Raw genomic sequence first — 23,244 nt, forward strand, 5'->3', positions numbered from 1 at the left:
CAAAAGTGTCTGGCGGTCTGCCTATTGACTACCCCCGACTCAGAGGATGGTTGGTATTGCCACCTCTCTTCCCCATCAAGGTTTCTGCTGTGGGATGGTAGCTTTCAAGTCTGATATCAGGCCTCCATAGGAGCCTTGGAAGCAATTGCTACCTAATGTGATACTTTGAACTAGGACATCTACTCCTACCCTTAACAGCACCACTCCCTAGTGAGAGGAATTGACTAACGAGATAGCTGTCTGGTAACTGATACTGCCCATTTCCCCACAACAGGCAGACCTTCCACCACCAGGAGAATCAATCCAGTCCATGGTGAAGATACCACCATCTTTTTCTTCAGCTATCAACATGTGAAATAAGTAGGGCTGTCAATTAGTTGCTCTGTTAAACAGTAGAATACCAATTTAAATTTATCAATTTTTTGGATATTTTTCTACATTTTCAAATATATTGATTTATATTACGACACAGAATACAAAGTGTGCAGTGCTCACTTTACATTTTTATTACAAATACTTACTGTAAAAATGATAAAAAATAGTATTTCAATTCAATTTTTCAATTTGTAAGTGTAACTTGTAATGTAAAACTTTAGAGCCTACAAATCCACTTAGTCCTACTTCTTGTTCAGCCAATCCCTAAGACAAACAAGTTTGTTTACATTTACGTTGCCTGCTTCTTATTTACAATGTCACCTGAAAGTGAGAACAGGCATTCACATGGCACTTTTGTAGCTGGCGTTGCAAGGTATTTACATGCCAGATATGCTAAACATTCACATGCCCTTTCATGCTTCGACCACCATTCCAGAGGATGTGCTTCCATGCTGATGCTTGTTAAAAAAAAATAATGCATTAATTAAATTTGTGACTGAATTCCTGGGGGGGGGGGGGGGGGAGAAGAATTGTATGTCTCCCATTCTGTTTTACCCACATTCTGCCATATATTTCATGTAATAGCAGTGTCGAATGATGACCCAGCACATGTTCGTTTTAAGAACACTTTTACTGCAGATTTGACAGAACACAAAGAAGGTACCAATGTGAGATTTCTAAAAATAGCTACAGCACTTGACCCAAGGTTTAAGAATCTGAAGTGCCTTCTAAAATCTGAGAGGGACGAGGTAGGGAGCATGCTTTCAGAAGTCTTAAAAGAGCAACACTCCGATGCAGAAACTACAGAACCCGAACCACCGAAAAAGAAAATCAACCTTCTGCTGGTGTCATCTGACTCAGATGATGAAAATGAACATGTGTCGGTCTGCTCTGCTTTGGATTGTTATTGAGCAGAACCCATCATAAGCATGGATTCGTGTCTTCTGCAATGGTGGTTGAAGCATGAAGGGACATATGAATCTTTAGCGCATCTGGCACATAAATATCTTGCAACACCGGCTACAACAGTGCCATGTGAACACCTGTTCTCACTTTCAGGTGACATTGTAAACAAGAAGCGGGCAGCATTATCTCCTGCAAATGTAAAACTTTTGTCAGAGCAATTGGCTGAAGTATGACTGAGTGGACTTGTAAGCTCTAAAGTTTTACCTTTTTTTTTTTTAATGCTTTTTTGGTACATAATTCTACATTTGTAAGTTCAACTTTCATGATAACGAGATTGCACGACAGTACTTGTATTAGGTGAACTGAAAAAATACTATTTGTTTTTTACAGTGCAATTATTTGTAATCAAAAATAAATATAAAGTGAGCACTGTACACTTTGTATTCGGAGTTGTAATTGAAATCAATGTATTTGAAAATGTAGAAAACACCCAAAAATATTTAAATAAGTGGTATTCTATTGTTGTTTAATCGCTTGACAGCCCTAGAAATAAGCCCTAAAGACATATCTATATATCTATCTATATATATAAAAAAAAAGAAACATACCTATGCAAGGCTTAACATGCTGAAAGCATGCCTTTGTCAGGTCACCTAACAAGGCAAAAGAACTCTGTCGTACCTCAGGCATTTTATCCTACAAACAAACAAAACAAAACAGGGGGGGGGGGGAAACACACCAAAGGGAGAAGTAAGAAGTTGATTAGAACTAGGCTTATTTAAAAAAAAAAAAAAAAATCCCAGGATTTACAAAAAAAATTCTTCTCACCTGCATGCATTGGTACATTAGTGTCAAGATATTACTGCGAGCCACTAGCTGTTCAATGTTGCCTCCAAGTCCTTCAGCTAAGCCACTGAGTAAATCAAGAGCCACAATCATGAAGTCTTTATCTGGTGCCTCGTATTGGTCTGGCTGAGCATTGTGCAACTGTAATAAAACACTGGTTAAAACACCCACCTTCAATATAAAACAGATTGAGTTCTCTCTATGCTATGCATGCAAATCAAGAATTGGTTTATGTTTTGTAACTTCAGTCAGATGTTGTTTGATGGATATGTTATAAATCCCAGTGTAATACACAAGCAGTTGCATACCCAATGCATCTACAAATCCTGGGAATAACAGAAAAATACCATGGCTTGTGCAAGAGTCTTCTGTACCAGGTTTACACAACGCTGATACACGGGTTCACAGTATGGAAGGAAGCCAGATTGCAAGGCAGTGGCAACCGAAGACAGGCACTGGAATACAAAAGCAATGTACACGTGATGATGAAAATGTATACTTTTTCTTTCACTAGGCCCTACTTAAAATATAGAGAAGAGAAAAAATTAACCATATTGGGCAGACACTATTTCAGACAATAGTATAACATGCTACCGTTACGGAAAACCTGGGTTTAGGACTGGGCTAATAATTTTCATGCCACAGATTTTGAAGGGCAATGTTCAGTTTACAGGAGATGGCTGACAGTGTCCAACTGGGAGCGCCTCCAAGTTGTTCTATGGGAGCAAAGTTGTGGGAATAAAAGATGGGCAGTAAAAAATGCTGTAGGAGAACACAAGGACTCCAGCGAAACTAACCTACAATCTTTGCTCTGGGAAGAGATATTCCCCAAATGGCTATATCTTTAAATCACAGAAAAGGGAAGTTTATCTCTTTCCAGCCAAAATGAATGAGTTATGCAGAAATGGCTTTTTCCATAATTAACATTTTTACCACTATGCCTAATCTCTACAGTCACACCTCCAACCTGAAGTCTTTTCAGAAGAAAGGATCATTCTTGTAAGAGCTACACTAATTTATGCACAATTATAATCCAGATCCTTAAAAGATCCCCCACAATAAAATCCAGACTGCTTTATATTGAACATATATAACACGAAATCAACCTAGTAGAAGAAAGATTGGATAACCTATACAATTTCACACCAAAATACTTCGTAACATTTACCTCTAACAAAGGGAAGAGATCTTTATCCTCATCCTTCAACATGTTCCATTTCTGGATTAGTGGAGGCATTAGCATCTGAATATATTCCTATTTGTAGTGAGGAAAAACATTGTTGATTAACTGCTGAAATACTGAATTCCAAAATACCCAAGTTTTCTAACTCAAAAGTCTGGAACACATGATCACTTCTCATCTCACCTCACCTTTTTTGTAAAAGAGAAAATGTGAGGTGAGGTCCTTATGACATATCAATGGTGAAATTACTACAATTGTTTCAACTGTGATAATTGTAAACAACTGTCTCTCCTGCATGACTATTAATAAAGTTTCATAATGAGTTCACAGTTTGATGTTTCCTAAAATCTAATCTGAGAAATATCAATGTATTAACAAAGCTTACCTTTTTACCACTATATATTAGGTGCCAATAGATACACCATCATTGACAACTTTGCTCATTAGAGGCAGTTTCAGTAACATACATTTATTCTGTTTCAGAGTGATAGCCGTGTTAGTCTGTATCAGCAAAAAGAACGAGGAGTACTTGTGGCACCTTAGAAACTAAAATTTATTTTAGCATAAGCTTTCGTGGGCTCAAACCCACTTCATCGGATGCATGCAGTGGAAAATACAGTAGGAAAATATATATACACAGAGAACATGAAAAAATGGGTGTTGCCATACCAACTGTAACGAGGGTAATTAAGGTGAGCTATTATCAGCAGAAGAAAAACAACTTTTGTAGTGATAATCAGGATCCTACAAAATTATCACTTATCACTACAAGTTTTTTTTCTTCTGCTGATAATAGCTCACCTAATAGCTCACCTTAATTAATTACCCTCGTTACAGTTGGTATGGCAACACCAATTTTTTCATGTTCTCTGTGTATATATATTTTCCTACTGTATTTTCCACTGCATGCATCCGATGAAGTGGGTTTTAGCCCACGAAAGCTTATGCTCAAATAAATTTGTTAGTCTCTAAGGTGCCACAAGTACTTCTCGTTCTTTCTGCATTTATTCTATGAGATTCAGTTTTCCCATGTTATAGTTTAATCCATATAGAGACTTCCACAAAGGTTATTTCCACACCGCATACACACACCATTACGTGTGTGACCAAAACCAGCTAAGTGATCATAATTAAAAGTGTACTGTTTACACACAGGAAATATTTTTCTATTGTAAAGTTACAATGCACCCAGTATAAAAAGTTTTACTTAATCTAACTTTCTGGACTTGAAAAAATATAGGGTGAAATCCTGACCCTACTGAAATCAACAGAGTTTTACCACGGACTTCAGTGTGGCCAGAATTTCACTCATATACTCTAAAAATGCATTGCCCAGCAATAACAGTATCAATCAATCAATCATGTCATGATAACTAGTGGAGTATCCTTGGACTATAACACTCAGGAACCTATCCCTAAAAGGTGCCCTGATGGAAGCTCAGCTGTGCCAAGATAGACCAAGAGGCTGCTTGACAGTTCTTCTCTGAGGCATATTCTCTCTGAATCCTCCTATTAATGATACAGCTGTCTGTTTTCCATCCTTTCTTGGGCCCATATTATAGGACAAACATGGTGTCAGATCCTACACTACTACATAAGTAAAAGTTCAGGACTCCACCTAAGGAATGCCAAGCCATATCCCTTAAATAAGGCTGGCAGAGGACAATAGGAAGGGAAATTAATCCTTAGCTCCACAGGAAACCAGGACACTAATTTTGGAGATGATGCTGGGAACCAGAAGACAACATGGGGAAAGACAAGAAGGGGAAGCAACAAGGGAGGGCCGTTGGCTCAACCACTCTCAGCAGAGAGGTAACAGTCAACAGAAAGGACAATTTTATTGCCAGTCATAAGGATGCAGATATTAGGGACTTGAGGGGGCAAGTGGACAGCCTACTAAGCTTTGCATTTAGTTTCTAAGGACGGCATATTTAAGTTTAACTGAATTCTGTTCTACTGCCCTGAAAGTTTGGACACTAAGAGGCAAGAGGTATTTCCTAATACAGGTGTAGTCAATTATTTTTGTCTAGGTCCAAATTTCTTGGTTAAGGTCTAGACTCCAGAGAAAAATAATAAACAACAACAACGATAATAAAAAGATTTCAGGGTCCATTCAAAAGCACCTGACAGTCCGGATTTGGCCCACAGTCCACCTATTTACTACCCCTGTCCTAATAGCTCCTACTGCTGAAACTTTTCTCAGCAGGTTGAGACACCCTTACCTAACATTGGTTTAAGAAACTTGAAGACCTGAGAAAGAGCATACATTGGCCAACCACCAGCCCAAACAGATCAAAGATGAAGTAAACAACCCAGGTGGCAAACAGCTCTCTTCACCTCAGCAGCATCCATCACTGTGAAAGTCAGCCCAGCTGTTTCAAGAGCCACTTCTCACAAATTAGAATATAAGATAGAGCATCTGGAACAGTACGATTATTTCCATCTGAGACAACAGGTCAGGAAGGTGAAGCAGGGGAATGAAAAGCCTGGTTGATGGCACTCTGAATTAGCATTTCTACAATATGTGAAACCAGTTGGGAGACACTAGGTAGGATCAGCATTCCTTCATTTATCTTTGCTTTCCCCTCCATTTTCAGTCATCCACAGGTCCTAACTTAAGTATTCTAACAAGATGAAGATTCCAAGAAGCTGGAGCACATCTGGCTCTTGGGATCCGCTTTGATACCTTGCTAGATCAATGGCGTGCGCTCTCTCAGAAAATGGGAGACCAGCATCGAGGCAGTCTCCCAGAGTGCTCCCAGATAAATCATTCACTGAGTTGGAATGAATTTGCTTTTGCTGATTGATACAGCTCAGTCGAAGAAGATACTGTAAGAAAGAATCAAGTTTCTGGAGCCAGACAGAACCTTTCAGGGCTGGCACTACACTAAAGGGCCACAGCATACTGCGGGCCAATGGCAAGTTGCAGGAATCTTTGAGATGGACATGTGACTATATCTGTTGTAAGACAGAGGCAAAGAAGTCTCAACTGGAATACTGAGAGACTGAATATTTTGAAGTGCTCATAGTTGCTTAAAGAATGGGGAGCTACAAGATTAGCTGTACCAATATCCAGACTGTATTGGGATTATAACAGTCTTGTCCTATAAAATGGGACAGACAAGTGATGGGATCAAGGGGAAAGAGAACTAGACATGGTCTATAACATAGCAAGGGGAGCAGTGTGGGCAGCATTCATCATGAGCCGAAGCCTCTAAGGGGTCCATCCACTCCAGTATGCTGTTGCTAACAGTAGCCAGTATCAGATGACTCAAAAGAAGGTGTAGATCCCCATAATGGCAAGGAAACTGAAAAGGCAGTAAAAATATTTTTACTGTTTCACACACACACCTCACACACACACACACCCCCCGTGGAACATGTTGCCACAAAGATATCATTGAGTTCCATGGTAGAGTTCAAAAACAGGACTAAACAGACATTTCTATAAACCCTTACTGTTCAGTGCACAAGTTTACCACTAATTTGATGAGGGCTAGTCAGATACAAGGACAAGGGAACATTCATGTTATGTGAGAAAGTGTAAACAGAAGCACCTAATCTTCTCCATACTACAGCTATAGGAACAGAAGCAGCAACCTTTAACACTTTCCATTATAACCTTCGGCTTTCAGTTGCTTTCAGGATATCCCTTGGGTCAAAAAGGTGTATTGTTTTCTTAATTCAACCACATTGTATGGGTTTCATGGTGAGCCATAGGGGGAAACAAAAAATTCCATTTGCACACGTGGATTACTTGTAACTGAATTTTAAGAACATTCCAAACACATGCATACTTCCAGGCCCCACTCACTCTCCTGCAGTGCATCTATTCAATGCACACAGAACTAAAGGTTCAGACAGAACATAGGCAAAACAGATTCTTCTTTCTCCCCTGCTGCGCTGCTCCTGAACACCACAACTCCCTTAGGCGTAGGGGAAGATGCATGGGTTTGGAGCCAGCATGGGTTTGGATCCAGCAGACCACGAGTTCCAGTCTCACCTTACCCACTGACTGATGTTAATGCTGTGCACTTCACAAATCTTTATAAGGCAAGGGCATGAGACTGATTATTAAGGCAGGGAAGTTTCATTCCCCCATTTATAGGTAGACAGATGTTGCATGAGCATCTTGTCTGGCAGAACTTGGAACAGAACTCAGGTCTCCAATATGGCACACCTAAATCTCATCCCATTACCCATATAGAGCGACTTTTCGAACCCATCCCAAAACAAAAACAAAAAACCCCAAACACAAAAAACAAGGAAAGTACACACAAATCCAGTTTTCAAGTGGTGAACATCCTATATCTGACATTGAACACATCACTATCCCCCAATTACCTTTTGTCTTGTGCTGAACCAAGTGCCTGTCTGGAGAAAAGGTAATTTCATTTTACTGGCAAAATGGAGGCATCTAGAAGTGAAGTGGCTTGTCCAAAGTCTCAGTCATAGTCCAGAGTATTAACAACAATGCTAGTCTTCCTCTAGTCCCAATGTTACGGATGGCAATTATCTTATTGAACACCAATTATATAGCAAACAACATGAAGCAACAAGTAGAACTGCTGTCTACTGATGCCTTACATTCCTAAAACAAGACACTCAGATGAGACCACTGAAACACAAGCTACTTATGTCTGGAATGTGATGTTACTGCCAAGAATCATTATGCCTATCAATACAGGGATCAAAACACCCAATCCCTTAGAAGTTAACTCCCTGCATTCCTTCAGATTCCCAAAATGCAACCGTCTCAACCACCTAATGTCTATCAAAGGGGTGAAATTACTGTAATTGGGAATCCAAGTAAGGTCCTCCAGGACACAGTGTAAATGTCATCTACATTTGCAGCAGTATTCCACTGCAAGGGCCCTCCAAAAGGAATGAGAGACTAGTTCAACACTATTCCATGAACTCTTGTGCACGGTAGGGCAAGAGTCTATTTCACCTGGCTTCAGTGTCAAGGGTGTAAACACTACAAACCTTGAAGGGGATGAGGGGGAAATACAATGAGAAAGCCCCATATTCAGTGGTCCAGTTCTTCCCCACAGAAAATGACTAAACAGATAATTGGCTGGTGATGGAAAGTTTAAGAATCTCCTGCCTTTTGAAGCATTTACATTCACAACCTGTACATAGCTAATGGTTTCTGAAAGGAGTTGACAGAGAGACTTGTCTTAAGCGCTCATTAAAAAAATTTTAGCTTAGGAAAAATATTCTACAGCAGAACTTGCTACGCAGGGTTCTACAGCCTTAGTACATGAGCATCTGTAGGTCAAGCAGCCGTAGGTTTCAGCATGGTATTGAGTGACATTTTTAAAAAATGCAGGCTAGGCACAATGCTGAGTATGGTTTAATATTTTAAGGTTCTCATTAAGGTCCCCACCTAGTCAAAAGTAGTACAATGAGAGTTAGGTTTAAAGAAATTCAATATCACAAACTTAACATTTCACTAACCCTATACACTGACTGCAATTAAGCGTGTTCTTTTTTGAAAGATTCTACAGATATGACTCCCTATATTTAAAACAAAAAATATTAGTATACTCAGTAATCCAAGTGCATCCTTGCAGCAGTGTAAAAGAAAAATATCAGGATTTTTTGTATTATATAGATTTTAATAAAGATTTCATTTAAAAGCTTATACACTGTACTGCAGTAGGATAGTCATGATGTTACTGTTTCACTATGACAGTGGTTTATACAGAATACAAATCATACTTACTGGTTTGTTTAGATGATGTCCTACAGAATCTGCTAAAGTTCCTATGGCATCATAAAGGATGAGAAGATTCTTATGCTGGTATTTACTAAATGCGAAGACCAGAGTGTCAAGTATATATGCAAGGTAAGGAACAAGCTCTGTACAAGCCTCCTCTTCTAGAGTAGCAAAGGCACTAAGGAGCAAAACAAGAAGTCAGATTGTTAAATCAATATAATTAAGAAGGTGACATTTCCATTTAGGGTTTGGATGGGATTTCCAGCTCAAGATATACTCCCGCTAGCTCAAGGAGGGCTAGTGTACAAAATATAGAATGTAGCCACAGCAGTGAAAGCATCTGGAAGGGCTAACCAACCCATGTACCTAGCATCTGTGATGAGCGCACATTTGGTGCAACTAGCCCCTGCCCTGCTACACTTTATTTTTAGCACACTAGCTCGATGATAGCTAGATTGAACAGGTCTCCTTGAGCTACCCCCACTCAAAGTGAAGACATATCCTTAAACAGTTTGCCCCTTTAAAATTATTCTGAAATGTGTTTCTACAACGGCACGGATATCCAGGAAACCAAACCTTTCAACTAAAAGTTTAAAGGGGCCCAATTTTAACATTTCTGGTGAACATAAAATTCAGACACATTCTCTTAAAGCCTATCATGCAAATGGGGAAAACCAGAAGTACTATTATAAATTTAGCTGCAGTGGGTTAACTGAAGCAGCGGGAACTCTAACAATAGCTGTTCATCATTTCGGATATATAATGGGTTATTTATTTGTACTATAGCAGCACCTAGAGGCCCCAACTCCACTGTGCCTGACAATGTCTAAACCTAATGAGGAGGCAGTTCCTGCCCTCAAAAGCTCACGATCTAACACAAAATGGATATAAAAAACAGATGTGGAGAGCAGAAGTGGCAAAAGTCAAATGATGAGCCAGTAGAGGGAACTGATTTTTTTCCAGTTTTGGGAAAAATAGAGCAGTTTTACATAGACACACGCTATATGCAGTTAGGCCCCAAGGGAATCAATTAATAAATCCCTAAACATGTAGGGAAATGGTCCTGGAGATGGAACATTCCCCAGGCACATTTACAGCAGAAAGAACACGTATGATTGGATAGTGCAAAGATTTTATTGGCCTGGATTGGGTCAAAAAAGTACAGATTAATATACTACAGTCTGTCCTGGATGCTAAAAAGTTGCTCCCTTTAGAAAAAGTGATCATGCCCCTCTACTACTACTACTCAGTTATAGAATGGCCATTTTCCTACATCACAATGGAACCATAGCACGCTGTAGGTGGGCAGTGATTATGTTATTTGGTACCTACAGGTATTCCTCCTAAGAGGCATTAAAAAGCAAGTGGGTTAGAACTGTACAGGTACAACTGCCCCTTGGGCTGGGGATTGCCAATAAGAAATTTCTTGGGTAAGGGACAAGTTTTATGTTTGGGGTTATGTAGAAATTACACAGATCTGAAAATAGACAGTATTATATAACAATGGCACTTTTCAGTACGGTAGCTGCTTCAGGCCTTGAAATCCTCTCTGCTGCATAGGGAATAACATTTTCTGCAACGCTGCGTCCTATACTTTTGAGCAATTTGTAAAGATAGCAAATAAGATGCCTGAAAGACATTCCTATTGACACTACCAATTTGAATAACCAAGCCTTGTTGATTTCCCAAGGCTTCACATTTTTCACAAACTCACTCTCGGGATTATTTTTCAAAGGATGTTTGATTTCTAAATGCTGCAGCAACTCTGAAGGGCTCATACTCTTAGCAGCCAGCACTTGAGAATATACTACAACCCATGGTATTGGCTCAATCTATGTAAAACCATGCTGCTTTATATTTTTTCTTACAAGCCATCACTATGACAGCTCGCCACTGTCCATTTCATGAAATAATCCAACTTTCCCAATTACCCCTTTATCACTGGCCATGGTCCTCAGTGATTACAGCCACTGGAGCTCTAACTGTACATTTTGCCATTGCCAGTTTGGATTACTTGCACTTTATGCTGTGTTTGTGGGTTAAAAACTTGTGAACTGGACATTCTGATGTCAGCAGGTTCCGGCTCATTCTATAAAAGGATGGAAAGTTATCCCTGTAAGAGGGCAGGGAGAAAGGATTTTACGTAAGCAACAGATCAGATTGGCTGAAAAGGTGGGTAGGTTTCGGGAAATAAACAAAAAGGAAAAAATTTTAACAAGTTTTGTACTTGTAAATATTTTGCTGTAGTACCTTGTGTCTGTTAACATCTCTCTATTTTGTAAGAGTAAGCTCTTTTGCACAAGGATGTGTCTATTCAATTTTGTATAGAACCTAGCACAATGGGGCTCTGGATCCTGGCTATGGCCTTTAGGCATCAGGGGAATACAAATACAATTAAAATAGTAAATCCAAGCACAGGAAGGTTATAGGTTTAATACAGCCTGCTGCACACAATCATATCCAGCAATATGCTACACTGAAACAGTTAGTAGGGTTCCTGGGTACAAAAGTTTACACGAAGTTGTCCATTTTAAGGAGCAATTTTAAGTTTGCTGAGTTTTTAAAAATAAGTTATATTATTGCACAGCCTCTCAAGACTTCCTTTCATGACCCCTGCAAGAGTTGTGACCCACAATTTCAGAAATCCTGCATTAAATCTAATCTATTTACATAATTCTATTATAGCAATAGTTGTCTTCCATTTTCATTGCCACTGATCTTGCACATACAAGAATGCAAATCAGTAACGAAGTTAGCCTTTCCTTTTAAGGCAACATCAAAATTACCACTTAATAATGAAAATCAGGTACTGCATACAGACAATTTCCCTTATTGTACTAAAGTTCTTTAGTGCAGTAATCAACACATTTAGAGATCAAACTGGACATCTCAAAGCGAACTAAAATCACCAAGAGGGACTTATGACTCCTACCACATTTGGAGTAAAGTTCATTATACAGAAAAAAATATATATTTAAAAAAGAATTTAGGCCTTTTTATTTATTTTTTAAATAAGTTACTAAAGTACTTATTTTATGCAAACCAAGTACAATAACTTTCTTGACTTACCTGCAGGCAGCTTCTTGTACTCTCTTGTTGCTATCAAGGATACGTTTTAGCAACTCTGTCATTAATGGCTTCAAGTACGTGTCTGGGGGTTGACTAACTACCCAGTGTGCATAGCGGCTAAGAGTCCAGCATGTAATGGAGCGCACAAGAGCCTTTTTATCAGAGAGGCACTGAATAAGGTGAGGGATTAGTTCAGGAAGATATGGAATCATACCCTGCATGCAACCTACAAACACAAAAATATGTAATGTAAAATAGTGCTGTTAGAAAGGCTTAAAATAACTCTGGCTTAATATTTCTCTCTTTACTGAGACACTCTGAAAAGGTGCCAAGAGAGACTAAATCTTACCAATATGCAATCAGGCTTATCATGCCTGGAAGGCCTTACTATCTGTTCAACAACAATTTATTACTTTTTGCAACTTGTCAATCCATTTTCATGCAAAATTATCAATGTCTTCCACTGCTCCCATGATACTCAAAAGCCTTGGTGTGCGAACGGTAGTTTAACAAGCACATCTGCTTAATAAAATTAGTTTGCAAGTTTGTGTTAATTTACTTTGTTTGATAAGACACAGAAGGTTAGCGCCTCCGTTATAAGAATATGGGCTACAGTTCCCTAAGGGTCTGCTCCTTAATGGTGGATCATTAATACTGCCAGTTTCCTGTATTAAGGAGAATTAGGCTGTCCTACTTCCTCACTGCTCTCCATTGGAAGTATCCAAAACAGAGATCAAGACTGTTCCTAGCAATGTTCCTACCCTTTCAATTTCCAAGGAGCAGCAGCAGGGAGCAGAGCTGCCTAACTGCTTTCAGCCCAAGCAACTAGTACCATATTTCTTAGTCCACAGGTGCACTACATAGTTAGGACCTTCTTTTCCTCTCTTGGGAGCTCTGGGAAAAAGGGGGAAGAAAGAGTGGGTGAACAGAGGTAGGGAGAGACAGACAAGATCAGTGCCACATGTTGAGCAAGACAGGAATGATGATGAATGAGCAGGAGTAGGCATTCATGCAAGAGACTCTTGACAAAACAAGACATCCATTAAAGAATGTTGCCATTAAGCAATACAACTAAGTAGAGCTAGGTGAAAAATTGTGGACAAATAGTTTATTTACCAAAACAGCAGTTCAGAGTTGACCAAAACCTATTCGTGAATTCGACATGAATTCCTCTAATAGTTTCATCTAGAATAAATAAATAAAAGGTGGAGAGGGAGTCCCCTAACCACCGGACGATAGAGTGACTCTCACTCCCTCTGGGCCAATTAATGTTTAAGTATTTAAACAAAATAGAACAGCTTCAACAGGAGAAAGAGACCCACCCCACAATCACCCTGTATCCCAGTAGTTCTGATCACTCATCTACAAAGTTCAAATTCCTGCTCCAAATCAGGCAGAATAGGGGCCTGAATCTGGAACTCCTACATCCCAGGTGAATCCTCTAACTACAGCACTATAGGGTATTAGGGCACCAGTATCTCTTCCAGTGGTTCTGTAAGTTTTCAAATTTTCTTTGAGTTTAATTAAAAAAAAAAAAAAAAAAAAAAAGAGTGGTCAACTGTCCAAAAACTAAACAAGCTATTAATTTCAGGCCAAGCTAAATGTTTAATGTGATTAGAAAAAAAAAACAGTTGCCTACCTTTTGTAACTGTTGTTCTTCAAGAGGTGTTGCTCATGTCCATTTATCCATATATCCATTTCATTCAAGGTGTGCGCGCGCCAATGTGCACAGCCGTCAGATTTTTTGCCTTAGCGGTATCCATAGGGTTGGCTGTAGTGCCCTCTTGAGTGCCGCACTCATGCGTTGGTATATTCGGCACTGCCAACCCTACACCCTCTCAGTTCCTTCTTGCCAGCTCCTCCAACAGAGGGATAGGAGGGTGGGTAATGGAATGGACATCAGCAACACATCGAGAAACAACGGTTACAGAAAGGTAGGTAACCGTTTTTTCTTTGAGTGCTTGCTCATGTCGATTCCATTCTAAGTGATTCAAAAGCAGTATCATCGGAGGTGGGCTCGGAGTTCTGTCTAGCAGCTTGCAGTACTACTCTACCGAAGCCAGCATCATCCCAGGGCTGCTGGGTAAGTGCGTAATGGGATGTGAATGTGTTGACGGACGACCAGGTGGCCCCCTACGGATGTCCTGGATAGGCACTTGGGCTAGGAAAACTGCCGAAAAGGCTTGCGCCCTGGTTGAATGGGCAGTTACGATCGCCAGAGGTGGAACCCTGGCCTGATCGTAACAGCAGTGAATGCAGGCAGTGATCCAAGAAGAAATTCTTTGAGTGGACACTGGACAACTTTACATCCTGTTGGCCACCGCGATGAATAATTGCGTCAACTTGCAGAATGGCTTGGGGTCCTTTCAATGCAGAAGGCTAGCGCCCTCCTGACGTCTAGGGAGTGCAATCTACGCTCCTCCTCCAACTTATGCAGCTTTAGAAAAAAAGACAGGTAAGTAAATGTCCTGGCCCATAGGAAACAGAGACCACCTTGGGCAGGAAAGCTGGGTGTGGCCACAGCTGAACCTCATCCTGGCAGAAGACCGTATGGGGCAGTTCCGAGGTAAGCGCCCTAATCTCAGACACCTGGTGGGCAGATGTTATCGCAACGAGTAACACGACCTTTCAGGATAGGAGAAGGAGAGAGCAGGAAGCCAAAGGCTCCAAAGGGGGTCCAGTGAGCCATGACAACACAAGATTCAGGTCCCATGGCGGAACAGGGTCCCCAACGTGCGGATAAAGGCGCTCAAGGCCCTCAAGGAACCTAACAGTCATGTCCTGGGCGAAAACCGACCTACCCTGAAGCAGCAGACAGAAGGCCGAACTAACGACCAAGTGGACCTTGATAAACGAAAGGGACAGGCCTTCGAGCTTGAGGTCCAGAAGATAGTCCAGAATCAACTACAACGAGACCTGCTCGGGCCGAATACCTTTATTCGAGGTCCAATAAGCAAACCACTTCCATTGGGCCAAGTAGGTCATTCTGGTGGAGAGCTTTCTGCTGCCCAACAGGACCTGCTGGACAGCAGCCAAGCACTCCTGCTCCTCCACATTTAACCATGCAGCAGCCAAGCCATCAAGTGCAGTGTCTCCGAGTTCGGATGCAGAAGACTGCCGTCGTTTGGGACAGCAAGTCCGGCCTTAGCAGCAGCCATAACAGAACAGCCACTGAGAGGTTCAGCAGAGTGCCGAACCAGCGCTGGCGCGGCCAAGCTGGTGCTGAGGATCACCTTCGCCCTGTCCTGCTTGATTTTCACGAGGACTCTGAAATCAGTGGCACAGAAGGGAAGGCATACAACAGAGCCCCTAACCATGGGAGCAGAAAAGCATCCAACAGGGAGCCTCTGTCGATCCCCCAGAACAAGCAGAATACGTACTGGACGCGAACAGGCCCGCCTCTGGAAGACGAAGCTAGCCACTTCCAGATGGAGGGACCATTTGTGGCAAGACGAGAAGGTCCTGATGAGGCAATCTGTCAAAGCATTCCTGGCCCCGGGGAGGTGTGGCTACAAGATGGATGCTGTGTTGTATACGGGAGTTCCAGAGCCTGAGGGCTTCTTGGCAAAGGGCAGACAACCTGGCCCCACCTTGCTTGTTGCTGTAGAACATAGACGGTGTATTGTCGGTCAGGACCTGGACCAGCATGCTTTTTATGTGAGGTAGGAAGGCTTCGCAGGCCAGGCAAACTGCTCAGAGCTCCCTGACGTTGATGTGCAGGGAGCAATCGTGACTCAACCAACGACCTTGCATGCTGAGCTTGCCCAGGTGGGCTCCCCACCCAAAGTCCTAGGCATCAGAGACCAGGGTCACTGACAGGGATGGAGCCATGAAGGGAACCCCCTCCAACACCGATGCAGGATTCCGTCACCATGTGAGTAACGACAGTACATGGTCCAGGACCTTGATCACACAGTCCATCCTCTGTCTGTTGGGGACATAGACCAACACCAGCCAAGCCTGTAGGGGGCCTGAGGCAGGGCCACGCATGCCGGACCATGTAAGTGCAGGATCATAGGCACATGAGCGCGGTGGTGAGAGGGTGGGCTTGCATGCATGAGATCAGGTCCACCATGTCTTGGAACAGAGCTTCAGGGAGGACCGCTCCAATGAACTCAGCATTGTACAGGCATTCAGATTGAGGTCTTCTAATTTATCAACAGCCCCAGATCACGACAGTTGGAGCAAACCAGATCGAGACGCCGCCGCAGCTGATCCCGGGACCAGCCCTTTATTAGCCAGTCTTCAAGGTATGGATAAATTTGCACGCCTCAGGTAAGTAGCCACTGGTGCTATGCATTTCGTAAACTCTCTCGGGGTGGACGAGAGACCAAAGGGCGGCGCCGTGAATTGAAAATGGCGGTGGTTCAACACAAAACAGAGGAAATGCCTGTCCCCTAGGAAAATGGAAATATGCGTCCTTTAGTTCAAGGGTGGCATACCAGTCTCCTGGATTCAGGAAGGGAATAATGGAGGCCAGAGACACCATGTGAAACTAACTTCTTGAGAGACTTGTTGAGGCAGTGCAGGTCCAGAATGGGTCTGAGGCACCATTTTGCCTTTGCAAGGGGCCCACCACCGCTTGGTCCGGAGACAACAAAAATGACTGCACAGTAGGGGGAGGGTCTGCTTCCCCTTGCTTGTCCGTGGATGGCTCTTTGGGCATCGGGGCACACTGTGTTGCCCCCCGCGTCAGATTCGGTACTGTGTTGGGACTCGGGTGCTGGCTGTGCTGGGGGCAGCTTGTCTGATGCAGCCTGGGAGGAACGGTGGGACTACGGGACCGGCAAACAGGTACACCCCATGGGTTCCAGTACTGCCACTGAACAGGCTATTGCCCCTGCCTCCACCCTGCTGCTGCAGGAGCCACATCAGTCTCATGGACTGGTGGCGATTCACCTTTTATAGGCGAGGGGCTCAACTCCCCTTCAGGCTTAGACCATTGCCCTTCCAGTGACCAGGGCAGAGCCATAGATGCCTGAATCTGCCAACTGACCCTCGTGAGCGACCAGTAAGGAGAGGGCGAAGACCAGTGCCTGCCCGAAGAGCAGTACTGGGGAGCTGGAGACAGTGCCACAACCTGGAACAATCCCACACCGGGGGTAATGGACATCTAGGAGACCGCTTAGGCAATGGTGATCTGCGTGTGGCAAACTCTTGTGGGAGACCCAGTACCATGGGTATGTAGATCAGTGTCGCGACTCAGGTGTCCTGTGCCACACAGGTGGAGACCTTGGCGTTAGGACCCGGTGTCTTCCAATCGGGGACAGAAGCTCCGGTGCCAGGATCCAAGGCCTGCAGTCCAGGGATTGGGGACGCTTAGCTGCTTTAGGGGGTGGTCCCATACCCAGCTTGCCCGTAGATGCCTGGTCCGTCACCTGGCTTGGCGTCTGTGGTGCCATTTGGCCTGCTTGCTCTTTGGCCACCAGGCCCACTTCGGGCACAGATGACCCTACTAGGGGCTGGGATCTCCTGCTGCTCCCAGGAGTCAGAGGCAGGATCCTGGCTCGACTAGGAAGTCCGACCTCAGCGGTACCCCCAAGCAGCTCTGGGTTGGGCACGTTACCAGACACAGGTCCTTTGCCCAAAGCCCCCTTTTTCTACGATGCAGGTGGGCCAATTGACTTCAACCGCTTCTTAGGCACCAGGGAGGGGAAACGGTGCTCGGAGGGTACTGGTGCCAGTGGTGCGCAACGTGCTGACGCCGAGGTGCTGGGCGTGGAGTCTGAACAAAAGTGCTGTGAGGTAGGACGAAGCGCAGCCTCCATGAGGAGGGCCCTCAAGCGGATATCTCGTTCCTTCTGAGTTTGAGGGTGAAAGCTTTGGCAGATCCTGCGCTTATTCTTTTTGTGGGACTCCCCCAAACACTTTAAACAGCTCTCGTGGGGGTCACTAATGGGCATCGGCCAGCTGCACAATGAACATGGCTCAAAGCCAGGGGAACAGGGCATGCCTTGCTCTGAGGGGAAGTCCCAGCTGGAACTTTAACTCCTAAACAACTACTCTAACATTTAACTTAAAAGGTCTAACTAAGTACCTATCAACTAACAACAAAGGAGACAGAACAATGGATTGTAAGCATTCAAACGCTCTTGCGATGCAAGACAAGGCACTCCGACCAACCGTCAGGGGTAGTAAGGAGGAACTGAGAGGGTGTCGAGTCGGCAGTGCCTACTATACCAACGCATGAGCCCGGCACTCGAGAGCGCTACAGCCGACCCTACGGGTACCGCTAAGGCAAAAACCTCCAACTGTGCACACATCTAGAATGGAATTGACATAAGCAAGCACTCTAAGAGGAACCACAGTTACAAAAGGTAGGCAACCGTCTCCCCCCACCCTCGAGTGCTTGCTCATGTCAATCTCATTCTAGGTGACTCATAAGCAGTTTCCCTGGAGGCGGGCTCAGAGTTCACGGTTATTCGGCTTCCAACACTGCTCTGCCAAAGTCAACATTGTCTCGGGCTTGCTGGGTAAGTGCATAATCAGATGTAAACGTCTGGACAGACAACTGTGTAGCAGTCCTGCAGATATCCTGAATTGGCACCTGGGCCAGGAAGGCACTGGTAGAGGCATCTGCTCTCTGGGCACCAGGAGAGCCTCAGAAGGCATCAGCCCTGCCACCGGTCTGGATCCCCTACCGCTCCCTGGAGTTGATGGCGGATCCTTCAGGGGGCTAGGGGACCCATCGGGGGGCGGGGGGGGGTTATCCCCATGTGGCTCCTGTGTGGGCTGGTGGCCTGAACCGGGTCCTTTGCCCTTCTTGCTCTGTGCCACAGAGTCGCTCTTCTTAGGCACCGGCACTCAAGAGGGCGCCACAGCCGGCCCTACGGATACCGCTAAGGCAAAAAATCTCCAACGTCTGCACACACGGACATGTACACACCTAGAACGGAATCAATGTGAGCAAGCACTCGAAGAACCACCGTTTTCATTTTTTTGTTTTGCTGATAAAACCACAAAAATTTATTTATGGTCTATCCAAAATGAAATTGTTTTGATTTTTCACAGTTTTTAACTGTAAAAACAATGAGGAGTCCGGTGGCACCTTAAAGCCTAACATTTATTTGGGCATAAGCTTTTGTGGGTAAAAAACCCACTTCTTCAGATGCCACTGGACTCCTCGTTGGTTTTTGTGGATACTGACTAACACAGCTACCCCTCTGATACTTGACAGTTTTTAACCGTGAATTTCCACAAGTCAGTTGTAGAGTAAAACATACACATGAATGTTTCAACATCCAAGGTAGGATGAAAACGTTTCAACACCTTATTCTGCCTACATACTGAAAGCAAATTAAGCTTTGATTTTTCTTGCTTTTTGTTTACTAACATATCCTTAACTTTTAATATCTTAATATCAGTGAACGTGGTAAATTTGTAAGTGCTAGACTTGAGTGTAATTCCTGGGCTATATAATGGACTCAAAATGACATTTTTCCAAGGTTTCGGACTGGCTACATCTACATTAAGTCCTAAATCAATGCCAGAAAAAAGCACTGCTAGACTGGAGGAGATATGGGGTTATGTGTCAATTTAAACATCAACATTTCATGAAAGGCTAGGGCTAGAAATATAGATGTATACCATCAAAAAACCAGGAAAACCAGCTTGGAAATTATACAAAGTCTCTAACCCTCAGAGCTGGCTAAAGTACTCTATTAAATATACTGTACTTGAACAGAGTGGGGGAGCAAGAGAGTAACAAGAATGACTAGATCTTTAAGTGTGGGTCACTTTAAATATCTTTCATAATTTTGTTGTAATTGAGTAATGATTATAAAACTTCACTAGTTTCACATCCCCACCTCCTGAGGACATGGTATTGCTTTTATTGCGTGCACTGCACAGTCACAAGAAAGTTATTTGCACTAAACGTTCGCACCTCCACTGTGCTACTCTCTCACTTGAGTCTGAAAGACAGAAGGTCAGTTGTTTTCACATTCACAAGAGGACTGACAATGATCCAAGGAAGTTACATAGAAAACTTCAACCTAAATCAGTTATTTTATCAGTATTTATTATTTTTTCAAGGACTCAAGTGTGCTTAGTGCCTCACACAAGTAAGAAACAGCCCATGTCCTGAGGAGTATACACCAAACATAAATCTGATTACTAATGATAAGATGTCACGGAGGTCACAGATTCTGTGACTTTCAGAGACCCCTGACATTTTCCGCTTCAGTCCCCAGCTGAGGGAGAGGGAGAGACACCGAACAAGAGGCACCCAGAAGGCCCAGTCGCCGGGTGCTAGGCCCACCTCCTCCCGTAGCATCCCCCAGTCAGGTGCCTCCCTCATTATTTTTAGTAACAGTAAGAAGGGTCAGAGGCTTCCATGAATTTTTGTTTATTAATCGCGACCCTGTCCTTGACTTTTACTAAAAATAACCGTGACAAAATCTTAACCTTACTGATTACACAAGAAGTGATAGTGATAAAAGGAATGGGTGGGGAGGAGAAGGCAAGGTGTGACAAGAGCAATAGGCAATAAGTCTGTAAGACGTATCTTGATGGTGATTAAAAAAAAGTAAAGAGGTACCCTTAATGAGTAGATAATGAGTTTTTAGTAGAATCTGAGTAAGGTACAGATGGTAAACAGCTTTTAGAAGGGCATAACAAGCCTAATGAGCAATGTGGAAGAAGGTAGACACATTTGAGAGAAAATGATGAGAGGAGGCTGGAGAGGAGGCTAGAAATTTATATTTTACCGACACAGATACACTAGTACTTTAGAAGTGCAGTATCTTTGGGCTATAAACACTTAGGCATATTAATAAGCTTTCCCAAGCACTAGCCCTCAACCAGTAATCAAATCAGAGAGAAAGATTCCAATCCTTGCAAACAGCTAGCCAAACAGAAATGTCATGTAAGGACTAAAATATACCAAGCATATTACAAATGTTCTTTAAACCTGAAGGCATAACCAACCCGAACTTTTCGGACAATGAGAAACTGAGTCTCATAGTAGCTTATTTGTTTAACAATTTAGATTTTTTTTTTTTTAAATAAGTTTAATTTTTTCACCCTCCAATATTAGGACAAACATGCTTTTATGATTGTCCTACAGAATGTCCTACAAAATTAAGTTAAGAATTTTAAAAATACTCTTTGTACTAATATCGGTTTTCCTAACGGTTTCTAGTCCTATTATTCAAAATAGATTTTTTTTTTTAATTGTTTTCAAAACCAAAATTAAGAACATAAAAAATGGTTATACTTTGTCAGACCAATGGTTCATCTAGCCCAGTATCCTGTCTTCCAACAGTGACCAATGCCAGGTGCTTCAGAAGGAATGAACAGAACAGGCCAAAAAAAGAGTGACCCACTAAGGCAGGCTCCCTGCCTGCCCCAGCCCCACGCCGCTCCCGGAAGCAGCCAGCATGCCCCAGTGAGACGGGAGGTTGTTTCCACACGCTGCTCCCGCCTGCAAGCTCCGTTCACTCAGCTCCCATTAGCTGGGAACGGGGAACTGCAGCCAATGGGAGCTGTGGGAGCGGTGCCTGCAGAGGGGCAGCGCACGGAGCCAATGGTGGATGACGACAACAACATGGACGGATGGACATTGGCCGGGACAGGCAGGGAGGGAGCCTGTCTTAGCCCCACTGCGCCACCACCTGAGATAAGTACCGCCTGGTGGGAACCCCCCAGCCCTGAGCCCCCTCCCGGAGCCAGCACCCCGAACCCTTCATGCACCCCAACACTCTGCCCCAGCCCCTTCCTGCACCCAAACTCCCTTCCAGAGCTTGCACTCCTCATACCCTCCTGCAACCCAACCCCCTGCCCCAGGTTCAGCCTGGAGCCCCCTCCCACACTCCAAACCCCTCTGCCCCAGCCCAGAGTCCCTACCCCCTCCTGAACCCCAACCACGCTGCAGCCCAGTGAAAGTGAGTGAGGGTGGAGGAGAGCAAGCAACAGAGGAAGGGGGTGATTGAGTGAGTGGGGCGGGGCTTTGGGGAAGGGGCAAGGCCTCGGGGAAAGGGCGGGGTAGATCCTGGGTTGCACCTAAATTCAAAAAGTGATCTTGTGCGTAAAAAAGGTTGTAGGCCACTGGGTTAGTTATACTCAAATTCTGCTATAGCATGAGTGAAAATTTGGCTTACCTTCAGCAATTGCTCCTAGAACCAGGATACCTGATTCTTTGACCACCCATTCTGGATGAAACAGCAGTTCTTTCAAAAGGGGCAAAATGTGTGGCAGAAGTTCATCACGAAATACATTGGCAAGGACATCTAGTGCAGCAGCAGAACACTTCCCTGAGAATTAACATATCGTAAATCTGAATGTATTATAATACCAATTACTACATTGTGTCTCTTCATTTCAAACTACCTTAGCCTCACACTAACATTTTAGGGCAATGGGGGAGCAGAGGAGCAATGCTTCTGTTTCACTGTAGTGTGTAAAGGGCCCATTGTATTCTGGAACCACAAATCACATTCCAGGGAAAAAGTCACACTGCATTTATGGGCTAGAAAGCCATGGACGGGCAGCTTTCTCTACTCAAGATCAAATAAATAACCGTAGAACAGAGATTAAACATTTGTGGATTAGTTGCAGGGGAAAAAGTATTCCATTTCACAAAATAGTTACCATTAAGCAATCACAAAATGGAGCAACACTAAAAGTGGGAAAGACTAAGTTGTTAGTGAGAAGAGTGATACACTTCAATTCTCATGAAATAGTTTCACGCTCATATCAAGTACAAAGATTTCTATCATAATTTTGTACAGTAACTCCTCGCTTAACGTTGTAGTTCTGTTCCTGAAAATGCTACTTAAAACAAAACGATGTTAAGCGAATCAAATTTCCCCACAATTTAATACTGTACACAGCAATGATGATTGTGAAGTTTGGTTGAGGTGGTGGAGTCAGAGGGTGGGATATTTCCCAGGGAATGCCTTACTGCTAAATGATGAGCTAGCACTCGGCTGAGCCCTCAAGGGTTAACACATTGTTAATGCTGCCTTGTAGAGTGTGAGGCTACACAAATGGAGGGAGGACACACAATAGATGCATGGCAGTGGCTGGAAACATCCGCTGCGGAAACTGAACGTGATGATGAACCCACGCTATCCCATTGGAGCGCACCACTCCCTCCACTTTCCAAAGTGCCGGGGGGTGCATGTGTGAGTGAGAGTGATGC

The 23,244-nt window shown here is 43.4% G+C and overlaps 1 protein-coding gene across 1 annotated transcript in view; it reads right to left on the reverse strand.

Moving 5' to 3' along the window:
* The window catches only part of TNPO1 (transportin 1), a 123,444-nt gene that overhangs the window by 27,072 nt on the left and 73,128 nt on the right, over positions 1–23,244 (reverse strand). Inside the window, exons 11-17 of the mRNA XM_065405982.1 lie at positions 22,202–22,354; positions 12,102–12,327; positions 9,039–9,210; positions 3,296–3,382; positions 2,475–2,582; positions 2,110–2,268; positions 1,890–1,977 (exon numbers count right to left, since the gene is read on the reverse strand). Coding sequence (XP_065262054.1) covers positions 1,890–1,977; positions 2,110–2,268; positions 2,475–2,582; positions 3,296–3,382; positions 9,039–9,210; positions 12,102–12,327; positions 22,202–22,354 — 993 coding nt within the window. The remainder of the gene's footprint in view (positions 1–1,889; positions 1,978–2,109; positions 2,269–2,474; positions 2,583–3,295; positions 3,383–9,038; positions 9,211–12,101; positions 12,328–22,201; positions 22,355–23,244) is intronic.

The sequence above is a fragment of the Emys orbicularis genome, chromosome 6, assembly GCF_028017835.1.
Source record: "Emys orbicularis isolate rEmyOrb1 chromosome 6, rEmyOrb1.hap1, whole genome shotgun sequence".
NCBI classification, from domain to species: domain Eukaryota; kingdom Metazoa; phylum Chordata; order Testudines; family Emydidae; genus Emys; species Emys orbicularis.